The sequence below is a fragment of the Phoenix dactylifera genome, chromosome 5, assembly GCF_051530095.1.
Source record: "Phoenix dactylifera cultivar Ajwa chromosome 5, Ajwa_hap1_PhDact_Kaust_v1.1, whole genome shotgun sequence".
In the NCBI taxonomy this organism is placed as follows: Eukaryota; Viridiplantae; Streptophyta; class Magnoliopsida; order Arecales; family Arecaceae; genus Phoenix; species Phoenix dactylifera.
This window is the reverse complement of record NC_143194.1, coordinates 4,347,074-4,375,067: the sequence shown is the minus strand read 5'-3', so window position 1 is coordinate 4,375,067 and position 27,994 is coordinate 4,347,074. Positions and strand designations below refer to the sequence as shown.

General features: G+C 48.2%; 2 protein-coding genes across 3 annotated transcripts; both read right to left on the bottom strand.

The window, feature by feature from the left end:
- Positions 1-1,145: 1,145 nt before the first annotated feature.
- LOC103708637 (uncharacterized) lies at positions 1,146-26,520 on the bottom strand. Of its 2 annotated transcripts, XM_008793659.5 has the most exons (6): positions 26,222-26,520; positions 25,989-26,039; positions 25,783-25,834; positions 25,635-25,693; positions 18,221-18,266; positions 1,146-1,513 (listed from the first exon to the last, which is right to left on the bottom strand). In XM_008793659.5, exons 1-6 carry the CDS (start codon positions 26,282-26,284, stop codon positions 1,371-1,373), a joined length of 414 nt encoding a protein of 137 aa, XP_008791881.3. In that variant the 5' UTR covers positions 26,285-26,520; the 3' UTR covers positions 1,146-1,370. The 2 variants fall into 2 exon arrangements, with proteins under 2 accessions (XP_008791881.3, XP_088577554.1); XM_088721428.1 differs by lacking the exon at positions 18,221-18,266 and having other exon boundaries at positions 26,248-26,455.
- Positions 14,194-16,048, bottom strand: LOC148703324 (uncharacterized). The gene is made up of 2 exons (XM_088721427.2): positions 15,343-16,048; positions 14,194-15,260 (listed from the first exon to the last, which is right to left on the bottom strand). The coding sequence occupies exons 1-2, from the start codon at positions 15,934-15,936 to the stop codon at positions 14,346-14,348; spliced, it is 1,509 nt and encodes a 502-aa protein (XP_088577553.1). The 5' UTR covers positions 15,937-16,048; the 3' UTR covers positions 14,194-14,345.
- Positions 26,521-27,994: the final 1,474 nt, after the last annotated feature.

Below are 27,994 nucleotides of genomic sequence, written 5' to 3'. Positions count from 1 at the left end.
TAGTTATTAAATCTGGACAAAATAATGACCCAATGAAGGCTTTGGATTACTAGGTCATTGATCTAGTCGTCATGTCAATCAATCAAATTGGATTTATATTAAAATATATTAAAAGTTTAAATAAAAATAAATATAATATAAAAAAATATGGAAAATTATTTATATGTTTTTTATTTAATTACTATATATAATTATTTATAAACAAGTTTTAAACCAACAAATGCAACAATACAAGTATCTTGGTAGTTGGATGGTAGGATAAACAGATTCATGGTTTGAATCCTCTTTTACCCCATTTTATGTATATATTTTTTTAAAATTTTCAAAAAAATCCGATTCATCTTTCTACCCGCCACAATAAGAACGCCTGCCTATGATCCGAACCAACCAAATTAGGCAAAACTAAGCATATTTCAAAGCGAACCAGTTATGAGTGCAATTCATCTCGATCCGCCTCCAATCCTACCAAGATCGGACGGATCTTGCCTCGGTTCGATACAAACTTAGTTAGATCTCGGTCGGGCAGTTTTCAAAACCTTGGCTTGGACCCAAATACCAAAAAGATGAGGTCTCACCTACTTTAAGCAGGAAATATAATGGCCAGAATGGCCTTTTAAAGGCGGGGGTGTTGACATTCCTTGATGAGTCCACCCTTAAGGCTACCATGAACTACGGAATTGCAAGAAGCAGATGACCATGCTCTCCATTTACTTTGAAATATGGACCCCAGAAATTATTAAACCCCGAAACTTGGTAAAGGTGAGACTTAACAAATCCTAAATCACTTGGCTCAACTACCAAGAACTTTGCTAGCTTGATAAGCTGGCACCTGCCAACATGAGATCCTTTGAATTTGTGTATACAGGATCATCCCAAAATCAGACACTAAATGTTCCTGCCAGTTCTATAATTTCGTTTTTCATACTCAATTCTTCCACATCATAAACTTTTTATCTAACCCAATGAAGATGCCCAAACAAGATTGGTTAGCATTCCTTTTAAAAGCTGAAGCAGGCATCATAGCCCGCATGCCCTAATACTCAGGCCCAAGCCAACAAATTTTCGCTCTGCAAAAGGGATCATGTACGTTTGCAAAAGCTTAGGAGCAACCATGATCTTATGTCGCTTCTACTGCTCCCAAGAACTTGATAAAAGTTTGAATGAGCATACTTGAAAACAGCATTTGAGACATCACGGATTCATATATTTGGTTGGAGATAAACAATATAAACAATTTTATACCAAAGAAAGCACACAAAAAAACACATCCATCCTTGTAAATCCGTTGGGGGAGTTTGTTTTCCTGAAAAGCATTTAGAGGCATGACCTGTTGATTAACATGTCACAAAGAGTGGGACTCTGTATCCTCATCATCTGGGCTTATCATGAAGATTGTGAGATGAACGGGCAGCTTCCACATATCTGGTGATCTGTGATATACCGTAGTGTGATGCACTTGAAGCAGCATAAGAGGATCTCACAGTGAGCTGGACGAACTCGGGAACTGCATACGCTGTAAAAACAAAAATAAAAATATCTGAAGGTTACAACAACACAAACCGTACACGAGAGAGAGTGTGAGCACAAAATCTCATCCTGGCCTAACTCTACGGCTGTTACGTCACGAGCTCGATAAAAGATAGTCATTTCTTGTAGGGTGTGGAGAAAAATTCATGTTGCTTCTTTTGAGAAGTCAAAAGATGCCACTGAATCTTGTCATGCAATAAAAATGAGACCAAGAATCATCAAGTGCATGATAGGCACAATATTATGCCCTTTTTCCTTTATTTATGCCCGCTTGTTTGCTTCTTTTGTTTTTGTTTTTTCTTTTGTTGTTGTTGGGGAGGGGGTTTAGAAAATAGAATTCATTTATGATATCTTATTACTAGCTTTTAAGATCACTATGCAATATCATTGTAGACTGTCTTTTCTACTATATCATCCGATATTTCAACATTCTGGCCAACATATATCTGCTGTCAGAATATTTCAACCAATTCAAATTTTTTCAGCCTTCCATCTCAGCCAAGTATAACTGATGTACCTGAGATCTTAAACCTGGTCTATCTGCAATCATTGTTCCTTCTATTCTGGTTTTACAAATGCAGATTTTTTTGATGGTCCAATGGACAACCACAAAGGGCAATAATACAATAGCACTATAATTGCCGACAGCTAAGTCTAATACCTCATCCTCTCTGCCAGTGAGTCAGCCAATCCAATAAGCATCGTTTAAGCGTATGGCCCGCGGAAATGCTTCCCCCAACAGAGAGATTCTTGCTTTACTCAAAATAGAAGCAACTATTGATTATAAAGGCCCAGTCAATGCTGATCATCCAAATCAGTTTACTAACTTATAGATGATGATGCGCACGCATGATTTCTATGGGAACCCTGCAAGTTTCCGAAGCGTCACTAGGGTAATCGCATGCAATAATGTTCCGTACTTTCATAAAATAGGATTATATGTTATTTTAGAAATTCAGATTGAGGAAGAAATTTAAGTGACAAGGGGCTGTTATTTGCTGAAAGTCAACATGATAACAATCACAATTACCATCAAGCCCTGTTCAACTTTATCAATGTTTGGTCACAAATCATTTCCTAGTATCGGCTACCTCAAGCATTATTGCAAGCTTAACCAAAATGGATTCTTACAATTCTCATGTGTCTTACCATAGAAACTACCTTTCTGGGCCATTTGAGAAAGAATCAAACAGCTCTTTCTAGGACCTCCCTATTCAATGCTGAACATATCAGGCCATCTTACCTGGTTCTCTATTTCCCCGTACTCTGACAATTGGTGCACCTTCTACACTACATACAACGTAGTCATTTCTCCAACTATTTGTCTAGTTATTCTAGACATCTATCACAAGATTCACAACATTGAAGTCAATAATGAACAATGGGGGAATGGGAAAGGAGGGGAGTGAAGGGGAGAGATTTCCAAGGGACCTGTTTGAGATATGTATGAGACAACCCAAGTAAACTACACATGTTGGTATGTATTTACTTAGGCAATAGAATGGTCATAATCATTAGAAGAAATATTTGAGGACTGTGTACTTAAGATAGCAATGGGAAATCACTAAAGTTAGGAGATTTTTTTCTAACCACATCCATCATGCTTTAAGAAATAACTATTGTGAATGCCTAGTTTATGCGCCACGCCTTTGTAGATTCAGTTGTTTTTTTTTCATCATTTATGATGCTAAAGACACCCCAATGTTTGTTCTTGTCTTGTTCATTAGGAGCTAGCGCTTGCACATGACCAGAAAGGTACAACAACAGCTCACAATATTGGATGCAGATACAACAATTTAACATATGTTGATGAACCCCAAAAGGCTGATCTTTGGAGATAAAATAGAATGGAGAAAGTAATAACGACCAGTGAAGTTATCTGTGGTTTTTCAGGTGACATATTTCACAATCCAAATGTAATAGAAAATGTTTTTGACTAAGATGGCCACTCAAGCACCTAGGTGGTCTGTCACTTTCTGAGACTTCCAGGTGGGACAGCTGCCCAAGCACCTAGGAGGGCACACCTGGCCTCCTAACGGCTGCAGTTTTCTTGAGGAGGCAACTTATTCCTTTGTTTATCAAAGGCATTAACTTTTCGACTAATATTCTCTTCGAATGAAGAAGCATTTATTTTATAAAAGATAGAAGTCGAATGCATATACATGTTCTTGTAGATATCACTTGATGATGAATTATATTACATAGGTCGAAAGTTTTAGATACTTCCAATTACCTGATGTCAAATTTATTATGTAAATAAAACTGAAGTGATCGAATTAATGATTTTATTACTACATCACTTGATTAGCTGATGATCTTACCATCTATCAATATGTTGTTCTTTGATGTGTATTTTATGAACCATAATATATTATGATTTATTATATTTCTGAGAGAAGGAAGGGAGATGTACCTGCACTGTAAGTACCCGGGTCCATATTTTTTGGAGACGCACAATATCTAAGAAGCGAACCTAGAACCTCTAATTGCTAAGCAGAGAGGGTGTTACGACTAGGATAAGCCTCAATTCACCTATGGATTTTTACTCTAGCACCTGCCTGACCAGGCATTCCGCCTATGCGTTCAAGGACGTCAATGCCTAGGACCGCCTAGGCAGTTTGCCAATATTGATTATTGTAGACTTTCATGCATGCCATTAATGAAATGTCAAGCATTTTAGCATGTTATATAAAGATGTCAAAATATTTTCATACCTGACATGAATGCACTATTCAGCTTGCTGATGGTTGCAATTTCCATGTTATGGATGGGTCCTATGGTTGTAATAAGAGTTATTGGGATTTTTTATTTTGAAAAAAATGAAAGTCCAACTTCTTCTCAATTACATGAACATTGAAATTCTGTTCATAAACCACTTGCAAGCATCGCAGTCAATACCAACCGCCAACTACAACAAACTAGTAATGTCAGCAAAAGAGAAGTGCAAATTCAGATTTCTAAATTCAGCACACATTTCTTTCTTTTCTAATCCAGAAAATTGTGTTCATTGAAATTGTTATGGGGGAATTGAGCCGCCATGCCCCACGTGATCGGCACGCGTATCCAGGAAAGCTACGGCTGCCCTATGATCCAGCATTCCGACCCCGAGTCGGACCTCCTCGGCTCCGCAGCCCGACCCCGGGTCGGCTGCCCTATGATCCAGCACTCCGACCCCGAGTCGGACCTCCTCGGCTCCGCAGCCCGACCCCGGGTCGGCTGCCCTATGATCCAGCACTCCGACCCCGAGTCGGACCTCCTCGGCTTCGCAGCCCGACCCCAGGTCGGCTGCCCTATGATCCAGCATTCCGACCCCGAGTCGGAGATCTTTTGATAACGACAGGCTATTCTCCAGAGGCACGCCGCGGCCTCCTGCTCCACTACTCCCTGCAACGGCTGTACCCGATGCTGCCCACGATCTCCTGTATCGACCGTACAAAGCGGAGCTCCACTACGCCCTGCCATGACCGTACCCGGCGCTGCTCCACGACGCCCCGTAACGGCCATGTCAGTGGCCATTCTATCGTGCCCCACGACGACAAACCCCCCTGAGAGACCTCCCAGCCAGGTATATATGCGGCTGGGGGGAGAAGGGGGGGGTAAGCAATACCTCCGAGAGCACTCTCTCCCACTTGTGATTATCATCTCTCCTCCTCCAATCTCCTCTGACTTGACCGTCGGAGGGCCATCACCACCCTGGTGGTGGTGCAAGGCTTGTTTGCAGGTTCCTTGGCGGAAGGTGGAGCGCAACCAGCACCAACCAAGACAACTCAGGCGGAACCCCGTTCACACCGTCGTGTCAATCGTTCTCGGTTTGGACCACCAGCAACAGTTGGCGCTAGAGGAAGGGCCGAATCTCAGAACGATCGTAATGGCACGGCGAGGTGGTCGCGGAGCTTCCAATGCTTCCGGTCGCGGAGCCTCTCGCGCCTCTGGCCGGGAGGCTGCTGCGTCCCCAACACACTCTCAGCAGCATTCCACCGCTTCTCCTCCCATTCAGACGGTCGAACCTGCTCAGTTCGATCAGCTAGCCCAGCAGGTTCGCACCCTCGCGGAGGCAGTGCAGAATCTGCAGGGTGTGATCTCTCGGGTGCCGCAGCGAGCTCAGGAGCCGCTGCTCCCCGAGCACTCGCCTCTTCCTCACAACCCGCGCTCCTTCCTCTCCCATGGAGAGGAGCGCCGGCGCGGGGAGGATTCTCGAGTGCGGTCCATTCTGCCAGGACCTTCTCATCGGAGCTGCGCGGGGTACGAGAGGCGGACCCGGGCGCGTTCTCAGACACCCCAGTCCTCGAGGGGCCCGCACTCCAGTCGGTCCCCCTCGCGCCGCTCCTTGTCTCCCACCCACCGGTCGCGCTCCCTGGACCGGCGGGTGGACGATCTCCACAGACAGCTCCAGGTCCTGAAGGGCCACTCCAAAGATCCCTTCGCCGACTTGGAAATCTCCTCCCAGCCGGCGCTTGCCTCAAGGATCCTGCGAACCCTAAACCCGCCGGGGTTCAAAATGCCGGCGATCGAACCCTACGACGGGGCGGCGGACCCACGGGACCACGTGGAGAGTTTCAGGACTCTTATGCTCCTCCATGGAGCATCGGATCCTCTCCTCTGCAAGGCCTTCCCGGCGACCCTCCGCGGCCCGGCAAGGGCGTGGTTCGCCGGCCTGGAGGCTAATTCCATCCAGTCCTTCCACCAGTTCACCCGTCTCTTCATCAGCCATTTCGCCGTCAGTAGCCGGCGAAGACTGGTCTCCGACTCCCTCTTCGATGTCCGGCAGAACGAGGGAGAGAGCCTGCGGGATTATCTCACCCGCTTCAACAAGGCAACACTGGAGGTCCGGAATTTGAGCCAGGAGGTGGCTCTCTCAGCCCTGAAGCGAGGCTTCCGGAAGGGCAGACTCACCTTCTCCCTGGACAAACGTCTGCCGCGGAGCTTCCCGGAGCTGTTGTCTCGGGCAAACCAGTATGCAGACGCCGAGGAGGCAGCCTCCCACCGGAACAAGGAGGCCGCCGAAGCCCCTCTAAAGCCCGGGAAGAAAAGGCGAAAAGAGGCACCCCAGAGGAGGAGCCCGACGCCTCAACGCCGGCGCAGAAGCCCGTCACCAGCAAGGAACCACGGCGCCACACGCCCTCGTTCTCCGCACCGGCGCTTCAACCGGTACACCCCACTCCTGGCCCCCCGGGCCCAGATCCTCATGGAGGTCAAGGGGCGGGAGGACCTCCCGGTCCCGAGGCAGATGAAGAAGATCCCTGGGAGGAAGCCTTCTCGGGCGTACTGTGAGTACCACCGAGACCACGGCCACGATACCGAAGACTGCTTCCAGCTTCGGGACGAGATCGAGGCTCTCATTCGCCGAGGGCGTCTCGGTCGATATGTAAACGACCGACGTCCCCCCGCAGACCCGCGTCCAGCCGACCCGGCCCCTCAGGAGCCTCGGGAGCAGAATCGACCCGTTGCGGGAGTGATCCACACCATCACTGGGGGCTGCTCTCGGCCCGTGAGGAACGCAGGGGGCTCGGCGGAAGTATCAGGAGTGGCCGTCGCGAAGAGGCAGCGGGTCGGAAATGTAATCACTTTTTGTGATGAAGATGTAAAGGAGGTTCAGACTCCCCACGATGACGCCATGGTGATCTCTCTCACTATGGCGGACTATGATGTAAGGCGTGTTCTTGTGGATAGTGGAAGCTCAGCTGATATTTTGTATTACGAGGCCTTCCAAAAGATGGGCTTTTCCCGACAATTGTTGCACAAAACATCCACCCCCCTCATAGGATTCACTGGAGACGCTATCTCGGCCGAAGGTGTCATCGAGCTGCCTGTGACTGCGGGCATTGCACCCGCAGAAGCCACGGTGCGGCTCGGGTTCTTGGTCGTCCGTGTCCCCTCGGCCTACAACGCTATCCTCGGACGACCCGGACTGAACGCCCTTCGCGCGGTGGTTTCTACCTACCATTTGCTCATGCGGTTCCCCACAGCGGCCGGGATTGGAGAGGTCCGAGGTGACCAGCCGACCGCACGGCAGTGTTTCCTAGCAACTCTCAAAGGGAAGAAGCCCATGGAGGCCCTAAGCGTCGAGTCACTTGACGCCAGAGACGAAGTGGCCTTGCGGCACGGGGAGCCGGCCGAGGGCGTAATCGAAGTTCCCCTCGAAGAAGGCCGCCCGGACCGCACGGTCCGGGTCGGTGCCAACCTCGACTTGGAAGCTCGGCTCCGGTTAGTGGAATTCCTCCGAGCCAATGCAGATGTGTTTGCCTGGTCGGCGGCCGATGTACCTGGGATCGACCCGGAGGTCGTTTCTCACGCCCTCAACGTCGACCCGACCCACCGACCGGTAAAGCAAAAGAAGAGACACTGTGCCCCGGATCGGATCCGGGTGGTCGACCAGGAGGTAGACAAACTCTTGGAGGCAGGTTTCATAAGAGAGGTGAGCTACCCCGAGTGGCTGGCAAACGTCGTACTTGTCCGGAAGGCGAGCGGGAAGTGGAGGATGTGCGTCGACTACACCGACCTGAACAAGACGTGCCCCAAGGATAGCTTTCCGCTTCCACGGATAGACCAACTGGTCGACGCGACTTCCGGATATCAGCTACTGTCTTTTATGGACGCCTTCTCCGGCTACAACCAAATAATGATGGCTCCACAGGACGAGGAGAAAACTGCCTTCATAACAGACCGGGGGCTGTACTGTTACAAGGTAATGCCCTTCGGTCTGAAGAACGCTGGCGCCACTTACCAGCGCCTCGTCAATAAAATCTTCAAGGAGCAGATCGGCCGGAATATGGAGGTGTACGTGGACGATATGCTGGTAAAAAGCCGCCATGCAGACCAGCACATTGCAGATCTGGAGGAGACTTTCACCACCTTGCGAAAGTTTCGCATGAAGCTAAACCCAGCGAAGTGCGCTTTTGGTGCTTCGGCCGGGAGGTTCCTCGGTTTCATTGTCAACCAGCGCGGGATCGAGGCCAACCCGGACAAGATCAAAGCCATCCAAGATATGTCCCCTCCGACCAAAGTGAAGGAGGTTCAGGAGCTCGCTGGAAGGGTCGCCGCGCTCGGACGATTTGTGGCAAAGTCGGCCGAACGCTGCCAACCATTCTTCAAGGTGTTGAAGCGCCCAAAAGACTTCCTCTGGACGGCCGAATGCCATGCGGCGTTCGACCAGCTCAAGGAGTACATGGCGTCTCCTCCCCTGCTGTCCAAGCCGCAAGAGGGGGAGATGCTCTACCTTTACCTGGCGGTCTCCCCAACCGCAGTCAGCGCAGTACTGGTTCGGGAAGAGGCAAGACTTCAGAAGCCTGTATACTACATCAGCCGAGTCCTCCGGGATGCCGAGACGCGGTACACGAAGGCTGAGAAGATCGCCTTCGCGCTGCTGACTGCGACCAGGAGGCTTCGCCCCTATTTCCAGGCTCATTCTGTCACCCTTTTGACCGATCAACCACTGCAGCAGATTCTCAGCAATCCAGAGAATGCGGGACGGCTGGTGAAGTGGGCAGTAGAACTTGGTGAGTTCGACATCCGCTACCAGCCCCGACCAGCCATCAAGGCCCAGGTACTCGCGGACTTTCTCGCTGAGTGCACTGTGCAGGAGGCGGAACCTAAGCCGCCGGAGACACCCAGCCTCGATCTCCCGATCTGGACGCTCCACATTGACGGGTCGTCGAACCCTGAAGGTGGAGGGGCTGGGCTGGTCCTCACCAATCCCGATGGAGTGATAGCCGAGTATGCCTTGAGGTTCGGATTTCCAGTGACCAACAATGAGGCGGAGTACGAGGCCCTAGTCGCGGGACTCAAACTCGCCAAGGAGCTCGGCATCCGGCGTCTGAAAGTCTTCACCGACTCCCAGCTGGTGGTCGGGCAGGTTCGAGGGGAGTTCGAGGCGCGGAGCCCGACCATGCAGAGCTACGTCCGGAAGGTGCAAACACTCATTCCCGACCTCGGCAGTGTTGACATTCAGCAGGTCCCGAGGAGCGAAAATGCCAGGGCCGACAGGTTGTCCCGCCTAGTGGACGCAGACGCGCACAACTTGTCGAGGGCAATCTACCTGGAGACCCTGGATGCCCCGAGCATTGACGGGGCTGGAGCGGTGATGGCAATTGATCCGGAGCCGTCTTGGATGGACCCGCTCGTCGCCTACCTCACCGAAGGAATCCTCCCTGAAGACGAAGATCAGGCCCGGCGGCTTGTAAAGAAGTCCGCCCACTACGTACTTTATGAAGGGAGGCTGTATCGGACCTCGTTTACCGCCCCCCTCTTAAGGTGCCTCCGCCCCGCGGAAGCGGCCTACGCCCTCGGCGAAGTCCACGAAGGCATCTGCGGATCGCACTTGGGGGCTAGGTCCTTGGCGCATAAGATCATGAGGCAAGGCTACTATTGGCCGACCTTGATGGAGGACTCGAAGGACCACGTGCGGAAATGCGACGCCTGCCAGCGCCACGCCAACGTCCAGAGAGTCCCCTCTGTCCCCTTGGCGCCAATCACCGCGCCCTGGCCCTTCGCACAATGGGGAATGGATATCCTCGGACCATTCCCCGTCGCTTCGGCCCAGCGGAAATTTTTGATTGTCGCCATCGACTACTTCACCAAGTGGGTGGAGGCAGAGCCACTGGCCACCATCACGGAGGCACAAGTCCGGAAGTTCGTGAAGAAGAACATCATTGTCCGATTTGGAGTACCTCGGGTCCTCATCTCGGATAACGGTCGACAGTTTGATAACAAGCACTTCCGGGACTTCTGCGAGGAATTCGGGATCGAGCATCGGTTCACATCCGTGTCGCATCCCCAAACCAACGGCGAGGCCGAGGTCACAAATCGGACAATCCTCCAAGGTATCAAAGCGCGGATCGGCCGGACGGGGCAAGCTTGGGTCGAGGAACTCGAGAATGTCCTTTGGGCGTATCGGACCACACAACGGACTCCTACTGGAGAGACGCCTTTCAGCCTAACCTATGGCACGGAAGCCGTTGCCCCCGTGGAGCTCGGACTCCCCTCGCCTCGGGTGGCCGCGCACCGACCCGAGGCCAATTCAGAGCAACTCCGAGGGAACTTGGATCTCTTGGAAGAGGCAAGGGAAATGGCTCAGGTACGGATGGCAATGTATCAGCAGAGGGTGGCCCGATATTACAACTCCAAAGTCCGACCGAAGCTTTTCAGAATTGGAGATCTGGTGCTGAGGCGAGCTAAGGCATCTCAACCTACGGAAGGTGGGAAGCTAGCGCCAAATTGGGAAGGCCCGTATAAAGTTCGTTGGGTAAACCGACCTGGCTCCTACCAGTTGGAAGCCCTAGATGGCCGAGAAATTCCAAGGGGCTGGAATTCCGCTAACCTGCGGATGTATTACCAGTAGAACAACAAGGCCAGAAAGACAATTTAAAAAGGTGCAATACTTTTCATTTCAATAATTTCTGGTTACAGTGGCGTGCTCGTGTGATTACAAGGAATTCCCAGAGGGGAATTAGGGAGTAAAGAAAGTAAAGAAGAGGTGGGGACCCAAACCCTCAACCCAGGGCGGCTGCAGTCCCACCAGAAGTGGGTGCTTCTAACCGGAGGCGCCATCCAGCACCTCACCAAAAAGAGGAGGAGCCGCCGCAGAAGAAGCTCCCGCTGCCCCCAGGGGAACGCCGCCTCCAAAGGATATTCCCATCTTCCCCAGTGGTAGGGAAGAGAAGGGATTCGAGGGGGAAGAGTATATGGAGGCGCGGTCCCGGATTGAGCGTCCGGCGCAGAGCTCAACCGGGAAGCTGAACTTCAAGGAGGGGAGATGTGATCCCGGATGAAACGCCTAGAGCGGAGTTCCGCCGGGGAGACCCTCCTTGTTGATCCCAGATGAAACGGCTAGTTGGCTGAAGTTGTAAGGGGAGCGCCTCCCCTTTCCTTCGACAGGAGTCTCTCAGTCATATGCCAAGGAGGAGGTCCGCGATCCATGGCAACCTGCAGCTCCGGCTTGGCAAATTCCATCGTACCTGCACCTGTATTTATAGCCAAGCTGCGGCCCCCTGGTAGTTCCGATACGGGTGGCTCCAATAAATACAGGCGCACTGAATCCGGAGCCGTTCCGGCTCCCGAGGCGTATCTCCCCGCGATTTCCTAAGCGTCATTCTCCTTAAATCGCATTCTTTGTGCAGGACGATCCGGGTGACGTATACCCCTAGGTCCACGTGTCTCCGCTCGCGCCCAGGCCGCATCCTCCTCGAAGAACCCGCGTATCGCGGCCGCTCAACTAACACTCCTCACCAGCAGCAACTGGCGATCCGATTTCCCAGGTAACGCATTAATTAGCGTTTAATACCCTTCTCGTGTTCCCCCCAGGCAACGCTTGGAGGAGAGGAGAAACACGGTCGCGGCTGGGCACAGAGAAACCCCGATGGGCGGCGAGCGACAAGTGGCCGACCAACGAGTGGAATGTCCCGAGGCTCGGCCCTCGGATGCCTGGCTAACCCGATGATCATCCCGGGAGCAGACTAGCCGGAAGCCCCGACCGGTCGCCTCGGCTTGCGCCAGCCTTGGCCGACCAACGAGCGGAATTTCCCTGAGGCTTGACAACCCTCAGATGCCTGGCTAACCCGATGATCATCCCGGGAGCAGACTAGCCGGAAGCCCCGACCGGTCGCCTCGGCTTGCGCCAGCCTTGGCCGACCAACGAGCGGAATTTCCCTGAGGCTTGACAGCCCTCAGATGCCTGGCTAACCCGATGATCATCCCGGGAGCAGACTAGCCGGAAGCCCCGACCGGTCGCCTCGGCTTGCGCCAGCCTTGGCCGACCAACGAGCGGAATTTCCCTGAGGCTTGACAACCCTCAGATGCCTGGCTAACCCGATGATCATCCCGGGAGCAGACTAGCCGGAAGCCCCGACCGGTCGCCTCGGCTTGCGCCAGCCTAGGTCGACCAACGAGTGGAATGTCCCGAGGCTCGGCCCTCGGATGCCTGGCTAACCCGATGATCATCCCGGGAGCAGACTAGCCGGAAGCCCCGACCGGTCGCCTCGGCTTGCGCCAGCCTAGGCCGACCAACGAGTGGAATCTCCCGAGGCTCGGCCCTCGGATGCCTGGCTAACCCGATGATCATCCCGGGAGCAGACTAGCCGGAAGCCCCGACCGGTCGCCTCGGCTTGCGCCAGCCTTGGCCGACCAACGAGCGGAATTTCCCTGAGGCTTGACAACCCTCAGATGCCTGGCTAACCCGATGATCATCCCGGGAGCAGACTAGCCGGAAGCCCCGACCGGTCGCCTCGGCTTGCGCCAGCCTAGGCCGACCAACGAGTGGAATCTCCCGAGGCTCGGCCCTCGGATGCCTGGCTAACCCGATGATCATCCCGGGAGCAGACTAGCCGGAAGCCCCGACCGGTCGCCTCGGCTTGCGCCAGCCTTGGCCGACCAACGAGCGGAATTTCCCTGAGGCTTGACAACCCTCAGATGCCTGGCTAACCCGATGATCATCCCGGGAGCAGACTAGCCGGAAGCCCCGACCGGTCGCCTCGGCTTGCGCCAGCCTAGGCCGACCAACGAGTGGAATCTCCCGAGGCTCGGCCCTCGGATGCCTGGCTAACCCGATGATCATCCCGGGAGCAGACTAGCCGGAAGCCCCGACCGGTCGCCTCGGCTTGCGCCAGCCTTGGCCGACCAACGAGCGGAATTTCCCTGAGGCTTGACAACCCTCAGATGCCTGGCTAACCCGATGATCATCCCGGGAGCAGACTAGCCGGAAGCCCCGACCGGTCGCCTCGGCTTGCGCCAGCCTAGGCCGACCAACGAGTGGAATCTCCCGAGGCTCGGCCCTCGGATGCCTGGCTAACCCGATGATCATCCCGGGAGCAGACTAGCCGGAAGCCCCGACCGGTCGCCTCGGCTTGCGCCAGCCTTGGCCGACCAACGAGCGGAATTTCCCTGAGGCTTGACAACCCTCAGATGCCTGGCTAACCCGATGATCATCCCGGGAGCAGACTAGCCGGAAGCCCCGACCGGTCGCCTCGGCTTGCGCCAGCCTAGGCCGACCAACGAGCGGAATTTCCCTGAGGCTTGACAACCCTCAGATGCCTGGCTAACCCGATGATCATCCCGGGAGCAGACTAGCCGGAAGCCCCGACCGGTCGCTTCGGCTTGCGCCAGCCTTGGCCGACCAGCGAGCGGAAGAATTTCCTGAGGCCTAACCCTCGGATGCCTGGCTTAGCGCCGGAAGAATTTCCTGAGGCCTAACCCTCGGATGCCTGGCCTAGCGCCGGAAGAGTTTCCTGAGGCCTAACCCTCGGATGCCTGGCTTAGCGCCGGAAGAGTTTCCTGAGGCCTAACCCTCGGATGCCTGGCCTAGCGCCGGAAGAGTTTCCTGAGGCCTAACCCTCGGATGCCTGGCTCAGCGCCGGAAGAGTTTCCTGAGGCCTAACCCTCGGATGCCTGGCCTAGCGCCGGAAGAGTTTCCTGAGGCCTAACCCTCGGATGCCTGGCTCAGCGCCGGAAGAGTTTCCTGAGGCCTAACCCTCGGATGCCTGGCTTAGCGCCGGAAGAATTTCCTGAGGCCTAACCCTCGGATGCCTGGCTTAGCGCCGGAAGAATTTCCTGAGGCCTAACCCTCGGATGCCTGGCTTAGCGCCGGAAGAGTTTCCTGAGGTTTAACCCTCGGATGCCTGGCCTAGCGCCGGAAGAACTCCGGGAATCAAAAGTCAGCAAGAAGCAACCAAGAGCTAAAAAAAAAAAAAAAAAAAAAAAAAAAAAAAAGAGGACGAGGGCGAGATGAAGAAATATTCGACGTGCATTAATTTTCAGGGCCGAGGCCCATACAATTGGGCAAAACGCCGACGTACAAAAATAAAAAAGACAATGAAAGGTACAAGAGGTCAGCTTGGAGGAACTCCCGGGTCGGGAACGCCGGGCTCGTCCGCGGGAGGCAGGGAAGCAGCAGGAGAACCAGCAGGCGATGGCGCCGGAGAGGAGTCCAGGAGGGAGATCTCGCTCAGGTCAACTTCGGGATACTTAGCCGACACCCTTGCCAGGCCCTCCTCGAAGCCCAAGGTGAAGGCTTCGGCCCCCGCGTCCGACGCGTCATGGACAAACTCGTCAGACTGGCGATAGGTCCGCACTGCCTCCGACATATCATGGGCGAACTCGGCGGACTGGCGATAAGCCTCTACCGCCTGACGCCCGATTTCCGCCCTCTTCTCGGCCAGCTCCGCCTCAGCTCGCTCCATAATCTGAGCCTTGGCCTCCAAGACCTTCGCCACAATCCGGCCTTCGGCCTCAGAGGAGACCCTCAGCAGATCAGCCTGAGCCTCTTTATGCTTCGCCTCGGTAGCAACCCGAGCGGCCTCGGCTTCCTTCAGGCGCGAACGGAGCTCTTGGACGTCCGTGCATGACTTCTCCAGGGCCGACTCCAGTTCGCCTAGTTTGGCTTCAAAAGAGCGGATTCGGTCGCAGGCGTTGTCGGCAGACCGCTGGGCCTTCTCCCACCGCTCTCGATAGTCCGCGATCTTCCGGGACTGCTTTTCAGCCCGTTCCTCCGCCTTCTTGACCCTGCTTTCGAGGCCCGAGGCGGCTTTGAGTTGCTCCCGAGCCTCTGACAGTTGCTCCTCCAGGGCGGCGAAGCCGAGTGCCCGCTCTTCGGCCTCCCGGAGCCTCGCCTCGAGGTCCCCGGTCGTCCTGCCTGCCGCAGCCCGGCCTCCCTCTTCCATTGCTTTCAGCCGGTCCTCGGCCTTCGCCAAAAGCCCCGCCTGTTCCTTGTAGCACTCCTCCAGACGGATCATGTACTGGGCGAGCTAAGAAATAGGAAAAATAAGGGAGTCAGGCGGAGAACAACAGAGCCAATAAATGGTGAAAGACGGCCAGAAGAACACTCACCGACATGAGACAGACGCAGCTGGCGGCCCCGACGTCAGAGACATCCAACTCCCGGACCCGCCGACGGTCCTTCTCCAGCAACACTGTTTCGATGAGATTTCGGGCGCCATCGGTAGTGAAGGCAGACCCCGATTTCTCCCCGGAGCCGGATGGTGGTTCTGCAGCCTTACCCTTATCCATCGCCTGGGGAAGAGTCCGGCTGATCACGCTCGGGGCGGGGGTCGCCCCAGGAATTGATAGGGTCCCGCTCGGCCGGGGCCTCGGCGCGTCCCTCCTCGAGTCATCAGGAGCCGACCGAGTCGAAGGCCGGGTTGGGGACCGATCACGTCCGACCCGTCCGTCTTGAGCAGGCTCAGGTGGCACCTCCGGAGTAGCGGCAACCTTACCACCGGAGGGCTGATACAGCGTCAGCTGCCGGTCGGTGCCCACGACATCTCCCTGACCGGTGGGCCCGGACTCGTCGGTCGGCATCGGAGGTATCTCCTTACGGGACTTCTTCGCCGGTGGGGCCCCGCTCGGAAGAGCTCGTTTCCTCCTCCGGACTGCTTCCAGCAGGGACGCCCTACCAACAGCCTTCGACTTCACCGACCGCATGACGTCGTCGACCTCTGCAAGAAGGACGGGATGGTCAGGGACTGAGAAACCGAAAGGAAGAAGGAACGAAAGAGAAGAAAAGAGCTAAAGAAACGATGGCGGACTCACGGTCGGTGGGGACCGAGCTCAAACCGACGTTCACCAAGGTATCCTCAGAAATAAGGCGGCCCACCGGGGGAAGCTGGCCCTCGGCGACCAACCCCTTCAAGGCGGCGACGCCCTCGGATTCCTCCCTCGACAACTTCGACAGGCCAATTGGGGACTTCACCGGCGTCCCCCAGATTGCCCTGATTTCCCAGGAGGGGTCTGCATCAACGAAAAAGAAGCGCTCCTTCCAGTGGTGAATGGAGGTAGGACCCTCCTTGACAAGGCCGCACCCTCGCCGCGCTGCGAAGCACCACCACCCTTTGTCCTGGGGGTGGCCGCTCAGGCCGTAGAGCTCCCAGAAAACGTTCAAGGTGGCGGGAATCGCATGCAAGCGACAGAGAACCTGGAAGACCGTCAGAGCACGCCACGAGTTCGGCACCAGTTGCATCGGTGCCATTCCTAAACCCCGGAGCACCTGTAAGACTAGGTCTGAAGGGGGAAAGCGGAACCCGGCTTGGAGGATGCCCTCATTGATGGCGATCTTCCCTCGAGGAGGATGAGACATCCTCTCCTCAGGCCCTGGGAGCGTGACATTGCAGGCCTCGGGAAGGTGGTACCGAGCCACAAATCCGTCTAAGTCCTCGGCGACCAGTTTTGACTTGATGCTATCTGCTCCCACTTCGCCCATCCCTAATGGCCAATCTACGGTCAGGACGGGGTCAAGAAGGAGGGAAAGGCCGGAACGACTGGGGTGCACTAGTACAAAAAGAAAAAGTATGAAGAGCTCAAAGTAGAAGAGTGGGAAACTCACTTGAAGAGGAGGAAGAACGGCTCCGAGAGCGTCAAAGGAAAAGCAAGCGAACGTTTCGGCGGCAACAATGGTAGCGCAAAGGAGAAACTCGAAAATGTCCGTAAAGAAGAAGACGGACGGGGGAGGGCCCCCGATTAAATAGGCGAAAGGGCAAGTGACACCTCGATGACGCCAGAAGACGCCTGGCCGCCGAAGGGTCGCTCGCACCCCAAAGGCGAATCGACACCATTAAGGAAGGATGTCCGCCGAAATCCTCAGGTTGCCAGGTCAGCAGCAACCGCCATACGCCATAAAGAAGGCGGGAAGCTTGAAGCGCGCGCGCCTCTCCGAAGGATGGCGGCAATCTCGAAACATCACTCCCTTCACCTGTTCCCCTTCTGGTTCCAGGCTCGGAAGCGGGGGGCTACTGTTATGGGGGAATTGAGCCGCCATGCCCCACGTGATCGGCACGCGTATCCAGGAAAGCTACGGCTGCCCTATGATCCAGCATTCCGACCCCGAGTCGGACCTCCTCGGCTCCGCAGCCCGACCCCGGGTCGGCTGCCCTATGATCCAGCACTCCGACCCCGAGTCGGACCTCCTCAGCTCCGCAGCCCGACCCCGGGTCGGCTGCCCTATGATCCAGCACTCCGACCCCGAGTCGGACCTCCTCGGCTTCGCAGCCCGACCCCAGGTCGGCTGCCCTATGATCCAGCATTCCGACCCCGAGTCGGAGATCTTTTGATAACGACAGGCTATTCTCCAGAGGCACGCCGCGGCCTCCTGCTCCACTACTCCCTGCAACGGCTGTACCCGATGCTGCCCACGATCTCCTGTATCGACCGTACAAAGCGGAGCTCCACTACGCCCTGCCATGACCGTACCCGGCGCTGCTCCACGACGCCCCGTAACGGCCATGTCAGTGGCCATTCTATCGTGCCCCACGACGACAAACCCCCCTGAGAGACCTCCCAGCCAGGTATATATGCGGCTGGGGGGAGAAGGGGGGGGGTAAGCAATACCTCCGAGAGCACTCTCTCCCACTTGTGATTATCATCTCTCCTCCTCCAATCTCCTCTGACTTGACCGTCGGAGGGCCATCACCACCCTGGTGGTGGTGCAAGGCTTGTTTGCAGGTTCCTTGGCGGAAGGTGGAGCGCAACCAGCACCAACCAAGACAACTCAGGCGGAACCCCGTTCACACCGTCGTGTCAATCGTTCTCGGTTTGGACCACCAGCAACAGAAATCATTCTAGATAGTGCTGCAAAATTAGATTCAGACAATTTTCTTTCAGATGTTTCGAGAATGAACATATAAACATGCAACAGAAACACGTCTAAAATTCAAACATATATGAGTACGATTTGTAGCCAAATGGAAACTTCTAATGACAGGCAGAATCTTACCTCCAAATGCAGCACTAGCTCCAGAAAACATGAGTAATGGAGGAAGCTGTGCCACAAAAGAAGACATCATTAGACCATAATAACATAAGTCTGCATAACAGTGAAAAAAAAAAAGTCAATGTTGTAATTGATAGTAGCTAGGCAAATCCTTAATACTGTATATAAGCCTCGATTTTTTCCAGGTGAAAACTTTCCCAAACCCAAAATACCCCATGACTAGAGCAGCTCCCTTGGACTTGAAATAGTCCAAAAAGTATTCCTATGGTATAACAATGGGCAAATCATCTATAGCTTGCAACCTTATACACAAGGGTTGCCCTACAGACCAATACCATTTTGTATCGAGTGCATCGTATCATACCAATAAAGTACCAGTGGGACACAACGCAGGGGTTGTATTGGCCTATACTGGGTGGAACTGAGCAGTTCCACCTGGTTTTGTGTTGTATCGACCCATATTACCTGCTTTCATGCGGTACCATGGCTAGTCATGAAGAGAAAAAACATCTCCAGTCACGTGTCAGTAAGGGAGCTGTACTATAACGTACTGGACGTACTATACTCTACTAGCAAGAGACTAGTATGATATTCAATACTGGTAAAGCAAACCTTATTTATGTGTTTCCAATAACTTAAAATAGTTGGAGTCTTGATCTTATCTCAATCTTAATCTAAAAACATTCTAAGAACTCATGACTCCTTAAGCCCAAACTTATTTGAAAAGAGTTTGAAATTTAAAACATCCCCTCTTAATACTCCATGAGCCAAGTTAAAGAAACGACATTTTAAATTCAGCGCATCAGGCTGCATATGCATATGCCATCCCTTGTCTGCACCATGTTCCTATACGAGAGGTTCACAATGCTAATTCAGCATCAATTTGACGCTCTAGAACAAACCCAAAATCTCAAGATACACTTTCTAATTCCAAAGAAATCAAAAACAGATAATGGAAAGGTGATTGAGGCACCCAAGGTTTTGATTCAGAGAACTAAGATGAAGGACCTTGGTGCCTTGAAAATCTTGGCTGGATCACCTGTGGAAAGCTCTCTCTCTCTCTCTCTCTCTCTCTCTCTCTCTCTCTCTCTCTCTGGGAATGGATAGAGCATGCAATGAGAACTAAATTACCCAAGCTCCCTTACACCTATTTATAGGTGTTTATGGTAGTGGAGGAAGGGTGGGGCATCCTCACCACACCATGGCAATGGAAGAGAAGCGGTGAAGATGAGGCAGTGCTCCACCAGATGGGAAGGAGAAAAGAGAGAGTTGATCTCTAATCTAGAGAGTGATTCTTAACTCATTTAAGTTATATGAGCCTAGGGCTTGTTATAACCTAAACGGTTCCCTTAAATGAAGCCACAAGGTGGTATGTTAGTCCTTGTGCATAATTTAAATAAAGCTTTTCTCCCAATGTGAGCTGCCAAAAGAGGGACCTGTATGCCAAGAAATAAATCACAGAATTGTGATGCTCCACCCATCTTCAGGCAAACACATGACAACAATAAGCACAAGATAAAAAATAAAGGCTCTATCTATGCCGTGATCCATCTAGTTTTGGCCAAGAAAAATTAATTTTGAAAAAAAAAAAAAAAACAAGAATGGAGAGCCAAATGGAGCAAACGAGAAACTATGTATGTTTATGATGGAGAGCTAGGTATCATAATTTGTTTTCTTCTTAAGCAGCACATAGATTTTTAATGCCCCTCCCCCCATTTAGCAAGGTAACTTGAGCTGAAATCCATAAACTTATTGCAATAACAAGGGGATATCATTACAATAATGTCCTAATGCAACACTATAACAACGTAACTGCAGAAACAAAGCAAAAATTGACAATTTTACTTCACTACTGGTTTTTGGTTCTTAACATTCTTAATATTAAAGCTTATTTTGAAACAAAACATATAATGAAGGAAATAGGAAGAATTCTTATAAGTTGTTGCTATCTCATGGAGGATGATTAACCTGGACTCATTTGTCGTTCTCTTTTGCAACAAAGAAAAGGTCCACTAAAATCAAAGGGGGTATAAAATGACACATATGGACTGAATTTAGTCAGCTAATAATTTATAGCATGGGTATTGATATGTATGTATGTATGTATTAACGTATGTGGTTGATCAACCTTGGAGGATGATATAGTCAGTTAATAATTTATAGGCAGAATTCTTAAGTGGTTGATATCTCATGAAGGATGATTAGCCTGGATTCAACTGTTGCTCTCCTTTGCACCAAAGAAAAGGCCCACTAAAATCGAAGGGGGTATAAAATGACACATATGGACTGAATATAGTCAGTTCATAATTTATGTATATATTGACAGATATCTTCATTGCTTGAGATATACATATGTATGTATGTATATATAGCCAGTTAATATAGTCAGTTAGTAATTTATAGCATGGATATTGACAGATATCTTAATCGTTGAGATATACATATGTATGTATGTATGTATGTATAGCTAGTTAATATAGTCAGACAACTGAATGAACATAGTTAGTTAAGAATTTATAGCATGGATATTGACAGATATCTTCATCGCTTGAGACATACATATATATGCACCGCTTTCCCCTGAAAGAACAACATGCGTGATCAATTTTACAGGACTCCTATGTCCAAGTTGGTTGAACAAATGAACCAATGAATGAATAAAGCATATGTGCTATGCATGATGACGTCAATGAGGACCATTTACATCATATGCACAAATTGGATGAAACTTTTTCATTTTGGGTCAGCATCAACAGCCAATAAGTCAAATGACTAGAGGTGCTAGTGTGCCATTCTGTATTGTCCGCACCACAATGATGTTGAATGATACATGTGCAAGTTTTGCACCAACCTATGTCAATTTACATTGGCATGTACTACAACTTACAAGCAGCAAAAAACTAAAATATGCATATGTGCGTGTCAATAAATTATAAAATATCCACACACCTCAAAAAATAATTTGGCTCAAAATAAATGATATTTATTTGTAATAAAAACATGGGAAACTTGTAATGTGTTATTCTTCATTTAAATATCTTATTTGTACTTTTTTATCCTACAAAAACATTTTTTAAATCCTACTAAAAGCAACAACAGTAGATCAGATACTGAAAGAACATGCTTTTCTAGCATATCCTAGTGTCCTTTTGGCTTACCCTTAAGCAATTTTGCATATCTTTTGGTCCACACAGATGAGAGCATGATAACGTGCAAACCATGCACGATGCCAGCCTACTAATGACTAAGTTATCCAATCACTGATCAGCTAGGGGCTGTATAAAAAGACATACAACTTTTAAATAAGAACTAGCTGTCGGCACCTACACAAGTGCATACACCCAGCATCCATAGAGTCGAAAATGAAACTAATGAAAAAGAAAAACTTAGTAGAAAAATATTTTAATATTCTTGGCATGCAAGAGCTCCCTAAGCAAACAAAAATTTGCAGAAGAAATGTCAAAATGAAGTGTTTTCAGAAACATTGCTTGTGAAGATAGTGCTTGAAAGTAGATATGAAATGGATCAGATGACATCCAATCTGATTTGTTTCTCTGAGTTTATCTTGATAGGATATTAATTTTTAGCATTTGACTAATATCCAGTTCCCTATTTGTATCCACCAAAGAAAAAGGATACAAATATGGATATATATTACAAATATCTGAGTGGTATCCTTGTAATAACCCAAGATCTTAACCAAAAAGGCTAGCAGAAGGTCATTAATTAAGGTCCTTGACCTTACTTAAGTACTGAAAACCTCCTCAATGCATACCAAATGTGGCACTAAACAAACACCCTCCTGCATCCTCATAAACTCTCCTATTTAAGACCCAAAGTTGTTGCCAAAAAGAGGGTCCAATCACAAACACCAAAACTGGCTCGTGGTTAGCCTATGCTTTTGTGTCCTCCGGCCACCTGGGTTGTGGGTTGAGTCAACTCCATTACCATTTGGACAACCCTAGACATCACCCAAGTGGCCTAGCTAGAAGATTATTAATTAGGGCACTTGGTGCTGCTTAAGTACCCAAGACCTCCCAAATGCACACCCAATGTGGAACTAATAACACACCCATGCGGTTCTTACAATCCTAATCCCTCTTTAGCCTGTGCAGTCTCTTAAAACTCCTGTAGACTCCCAAGGGTCATAAGTGACAGTGTCATATGCATTCAACTTTATTTCCATGCAAGATATTTAACTTAGTGAGTTGCATTCTCAAACCACTAGCAATAAGCCTTCAACTTAAAGTTTGCAGCAAAATGATTAGCAGTATGAAGGAGTAGATCTAGTGGGAGTGAAATGACTAATAAGAGACCACTGACCAAGTCAAAGTTAAACAACTATTTTAAGAATTCAAGACTCAACCTCTATACTACAGTGAAGGAGAATATACTCCACTACTCTACACTACTTTAGTAGCAAAGAAGCTTTAAGGAAGACATGAAAGGCAAGGGCCAAACCTTGATTTACAGGGTCACCAGAAAAAGAAGCATCTAATATCAAGGTTTAAGACAATGCAAGCATCATGAAACTTACAGGAGCGTGCAAAAGAGGTCACATAGTGGATGAGCTGAATGATAACTAACAAAACTAGCTCAGAACACATAGACAATGGGAAAGATAGAATAAGCGATCATGCAGTAAACAAAAGAACTTATTATTTGAAGAACCATTAGCAAAATAAAACCTTAGACGAAGCTCCAAAGAATAGGAAAGATCAACCATAATAAAAGAACAATCCTCGAAGGACAACAATTAAATCAAGGGCATAGCACAACATTGAGGTCCATATTGTAATGGGAAGAAACAAATTCTTTCAAAATTGATGTTAGAGCTAATGATTTACATAAGCAATAAAAGAATATTATCACTAATTTTTATTAAAGCAGGTACAAAAAGCATTAGAAAGAAAACACATGGTCTGCCTGCACAAGTCAGCAGATAGCTTGACAAAGGTGTTAGAAGATGTCTAGTGAGCAAGAAAGGACAAGAAGATAATGCATACTAAGCTCCTTAAATAGATCATGGCACACCATGAAATTGAAAAGGAAGCAATTATTTTTTCCCTGCTTCACTTGGCTTAAGCACAAGAATTGAAGACCTTTATGGCACTTCAACAGCCTTTTGAAGGGGTCTTGATTTTGTGGACCTAGTTAGAACTGTGAAAACAACCTTCTTCATTGGTGATGGGCCATGAATTATCAGTTCAACAATGGGGTCCCCAGTTCTATTGATTAAATTCCTCTTTAGATCCTAAATGTGATTCATGAAATCACTTCTTTGCTTCTCAATTATCAAAGCATCAAACTCTCCACATTCCTTCCAATTCCTTGGATAATAGGCTGATTCCAACCAAAATCCAATCATTGGCCAAGTATCACTCCAACCAAGGAAGCCATTGACAACAAATCTCCAAGAAGCTAGATCATGCTAGGACCCAGATCTCCTCCATCCCCATTTCCTACCTACACAAACCTAATTTAGTTGACGGATGGGTCGAGTTTGGATCAAAACTTAGATCCAAACGCCATATGGGTTCTCATCTGGATTACGTGGTCACATACTCAACCTTATCTTTTATTTTTGTCATCTTAAATTAGGGTTGTAATCGAGCTGAGCTTGATTGAGCTTGGATCTAACCAGGCTTGCTTTGTAATTGATTTTGAACCTAAAAGTTGAGATCAAGCTGAAATTGCTTACCACTATTTTGACCTTGGTTCAAGCTTAATTTTGAACTAAGCAAAAAGAAAACTAAACAATCAGCTTGAAAATTCTAAATCGAGCAAGAAATCAACTCAAGATTGAACAAAGCTCGGCCCAAGATTGAATTAAAGCTTGATTCAAGCTTTGTTCAAATCTAAATTAATCTTTAATGGATTCAAAAATTGAATAAACATGCAAGTTTGAAACAATCCTTAATACAATGGACTGTTGGGTCTAAGATAAAATGGCCACTATCTAAACTTATATAATCTTATATAAAAACATATATTTTCAAGCCTAATTGAACCAAGGTTGATTTTAGCAGGTCTATTTTTGGTTTGGCTTGGAATTAATTTTCAGCCTCGATTGATGGTTCAAGCCTGGTTCCTTAGCTTCGAAGCAAGCTTGAACTAAACTTTTACAAGTCGAGTCCTAGATGAGCTCAAGTTGTTTTGATTGTTTGCCACACCTACCTTAAACCAAAAGAGAAGTTGAAGAGGATGATGATACTACATTTGGCTATAGAAACACTACTCCTCCTTAGAAGTTCACCGACGGAGGATAGGAATTCAGCAAATACTGCAGCAGATTTCGGCAAGCACTTTGTTGAGTGGGATTTTGGGGCTTTACAGGTTTTGTTCATAAACTCTCCTCTTTCCTAACTAGTTTGATGTTGACACCATTTAACTAGATTAGTTTAAGCATTCAAGCGATTCAATAGTCCAATGCAATGGCTCAAGATAGATTTCAACAAAAACTAGGTCCACATCTACCCCTACCTATATTTCTTAAGAGGCACCCTAGATAGAAACACTAGCAAGGTTCACAAAAGGCATGAATGATGGTAAAAACAAGATCTAACAAGAGCGTCAAGAGTTAGCCATCAATAAGCCAAGATGGTTAGGCTATGCTTGCTATCACCTCGAGCATTCTGAAAAATGAGATGAGCAACAGTGAGACAAAGTACCACACCATGAGATGAACGTTAGTATAGGACAAATCAAAGGATGCAACTAACTACAATATCTGGACCGAGATTTGTTGTACCAGTGAGTACCGCCCCATGTACCAATACGAACTGAGATTTGGTACGGAGGGCATACTGAGTCTTAGTACGTCGAACCAACCCCTATATCTAGCATGCTGACACTATATCACCATGCTACCGGTATAGGATCCTGTGCCAAAATGGTAAACCTTGGTCTGGACATAGATCAAAGACCGCCGAGTGGAAAATCCAAAAGTTTAGAACATGTTGGAGCGGGAGAAAGAAGGCCTAAAAAGAAGTGCTGGCATATATGTGGAGAAGATAAGTGCATAGATATCATGAAGATAGAATTCAAGATAGTAGCATACAACTTCAAAGAAGGTCATGCACCTCAAAAAATGGAGGCACTCAACACAAAGTTCATTAAACAACATCGACACTTGCAACTATAACTCAATGCATTCAACAAGAGCAATGAGAGACTCAAGTACAAGTGTACAACCAAAGTTGAGAAGCTTCAGAAAAGTATAACTTAGAGCTCAGCTGCAGTGTGTTCAAATTTCAGAACTAAATGAGCTTCAAATGAATGTTCCAATTGCATAGTGCCTCCCTAGAAATTTTATAAATTTCCATAGTTTAATGGAAAATATAGACAATCACATAACATACTCCATATTTCATGTGACAAGCAACAAAACATTTATAACATGTCAGTAAATTATTACCCCAATAAAGAAATGCAGCCATTTGGGTCCTTTCACGTGCTTTTGGAGAAATGGAATCCCTGTTACAAACCCACAGAAATACCCACATAAAGATAGCCTCAAGGAGTTCTGAATGAACCAAAATAAACAATAAAATTATAATACTTGCCCGTATTCAATCCGTGGACAGCACCAAGCCTTGCGCCAGCCACCGAACCAGCCTATCCAACAATTAGCACATGATTCAAATAAAACCTCCAGCTCAAAATAAACAAATGCCATCAACCAGTCACTATAATAAAACAGTACTGCAAAAGCATTCAGAGAAGAGGGGTAAAATCTCTAAGAGAAGTATGTGACGAAGTATTCGCATACCACAGCAGTCGCACCATGCAACGAAGAAGTGATCGTCCACTCCCGTTTTCCCTGAACAATTGCATGGAAATAAATCAATATCGCGATAGAAGGAAACGTGATCGCGATACCTATCAAGGTAACAAGTTAGAGGTAAACAATATTCGATTTTGATTAGAAAAAGGAAAAAAAGACTATAATTTAATTATGAAAAAAAATCTAAATTAAATCGAGAACGAAGAGAATGGGGGAACCGCGTTAGGGTTTATGAGGGAGAGACAACGGGGGCAGCGGGGGGAGCCGAGGCCAGGGTTCATGGTGGGATCGTGATAAAGATTGCCCGTCCGGAGCTTCTCCTCGTACGCTTCCCTCGTCCCAATCAATCTCCTACGTCCCAAAGCCTTCAAACAAATTTTGAAGAAAATTTAGTGTTTCAAGCTGAGAGGGAAGCAAAAAAGCTGCGGTTCGCAGGACTTCACAGGAAACTCGGGAGGCCTCAGAAAAAGAGAGAGATAAAGCCGCAAGAGCTTGTTGAGATTTATCGTCAAACCCTAATTTTAATTTTACTAGAATTCTTATTTAGTTAGCTATTAATTTTAGTAACTTTAGAATTTTATTTTTAATCTTATTCTATTTTGTTTTTTTAAAAAAATAATTATTTTTATTTTTTAATAATTATCAAGTTTTATTTTTTAGTGGGAGCTGATTTTTGAATTTAAGTCATTTATATCTCTTTGGTATCTTTTTAGTGTGGCATGAGAAAAAAGAGAAAAATAAGAGAATAAGAGTTGTGTTTCTCGGCGAATCATCATAGTTGAAGTTAGTCCTATCTCTAGCATCAAGATCAAAAAATTGAACAAGACCAATTATATATATTAGAAGGCCTAATTCAAATTTTATTTGATCGGATAAGATTTATGGGAGATTGTGAACAGGATATATGCGGTGAAGCCACTAGAAACTTCTGGCAATACAGAAGTGAAAAAAAAGTGGGAGATCAAAGTTGGAAACTCTCCACTTGAAGTCTAATGAGGCTCGGTTTCAATTTTTAGAGAACTAGATTGGTGCTCTCAAACAAAGTAATCTTATAATCTCCTAATATTTTTTTAAAGAAAAGAGATTGTTTGATGAGCTTAGTATGCTTAATCCAAAGTCTCGTTATGATGAAAATAAACGGCATACACTGTTAGTTCGTAGTTTGAATAAGGAGTATAGTGCTTATATGATTGGATGGGCTCAATAATTTGTATTAGCAGAGTTAAAAAATATAGTTGTTAATCAAGAAGTACTTAATACTCAGATGTGTGGTTTGACTATATCCCCTCAAAAAGTTGTCTTCATCAAAAAAGACCATATCCCCTCAAAAAGAAGAGGTTTTATTTTCTGGGAGTAAAAATAAAAATAAGAAGTGGAATAACAAATTTGAAAATTTACAAAAAAAAGCCATTTGGAGAATTTGAGATGAATAAAAATTGTAATTAGAAGAAAAATTATAAAATCAAAGAGAATTATCATATGTGTGGAAAATTTGGCTGCACAATTCAAGATTGCAGAGTAAAGCTTAAACAATCTAATATTACATCCTTTACTTTAGAGCATAGGGGAGAGAAAAAACTAGTAGTTGGGATTCTAGTTGTCTTGTTAACCAGTATGCTAGATTGGCTCATGTAAATCATAACAGACTTTAAGATTTGAATCAGAGAAAGCTTGATCAGTTGGAGACTGGTTCAAGTTTGGAAGACTCAAAGCATGGCAAAATTGATCAGCAAAAAAATCAACCTGAGGATCAATCAGGTCTAAAAGAAAATCTAGAGTAGAAAGAGCTTAATTAGGTGGATATCATATCAAGCTTAAAAAAGATCATGATTATAGAAATAATTGATTCTGAAGTTGCTCGGGAAGAGTTAAAGAATGCTATAGTTGATTCGTTCGTAAAGATCTGTACTGAATCAAATAATACATAAGAGTTTTGTGTCCAAGCTATTCAAGATATGGATATTTTTTATAGAGATTTAGTTAGCCATGAG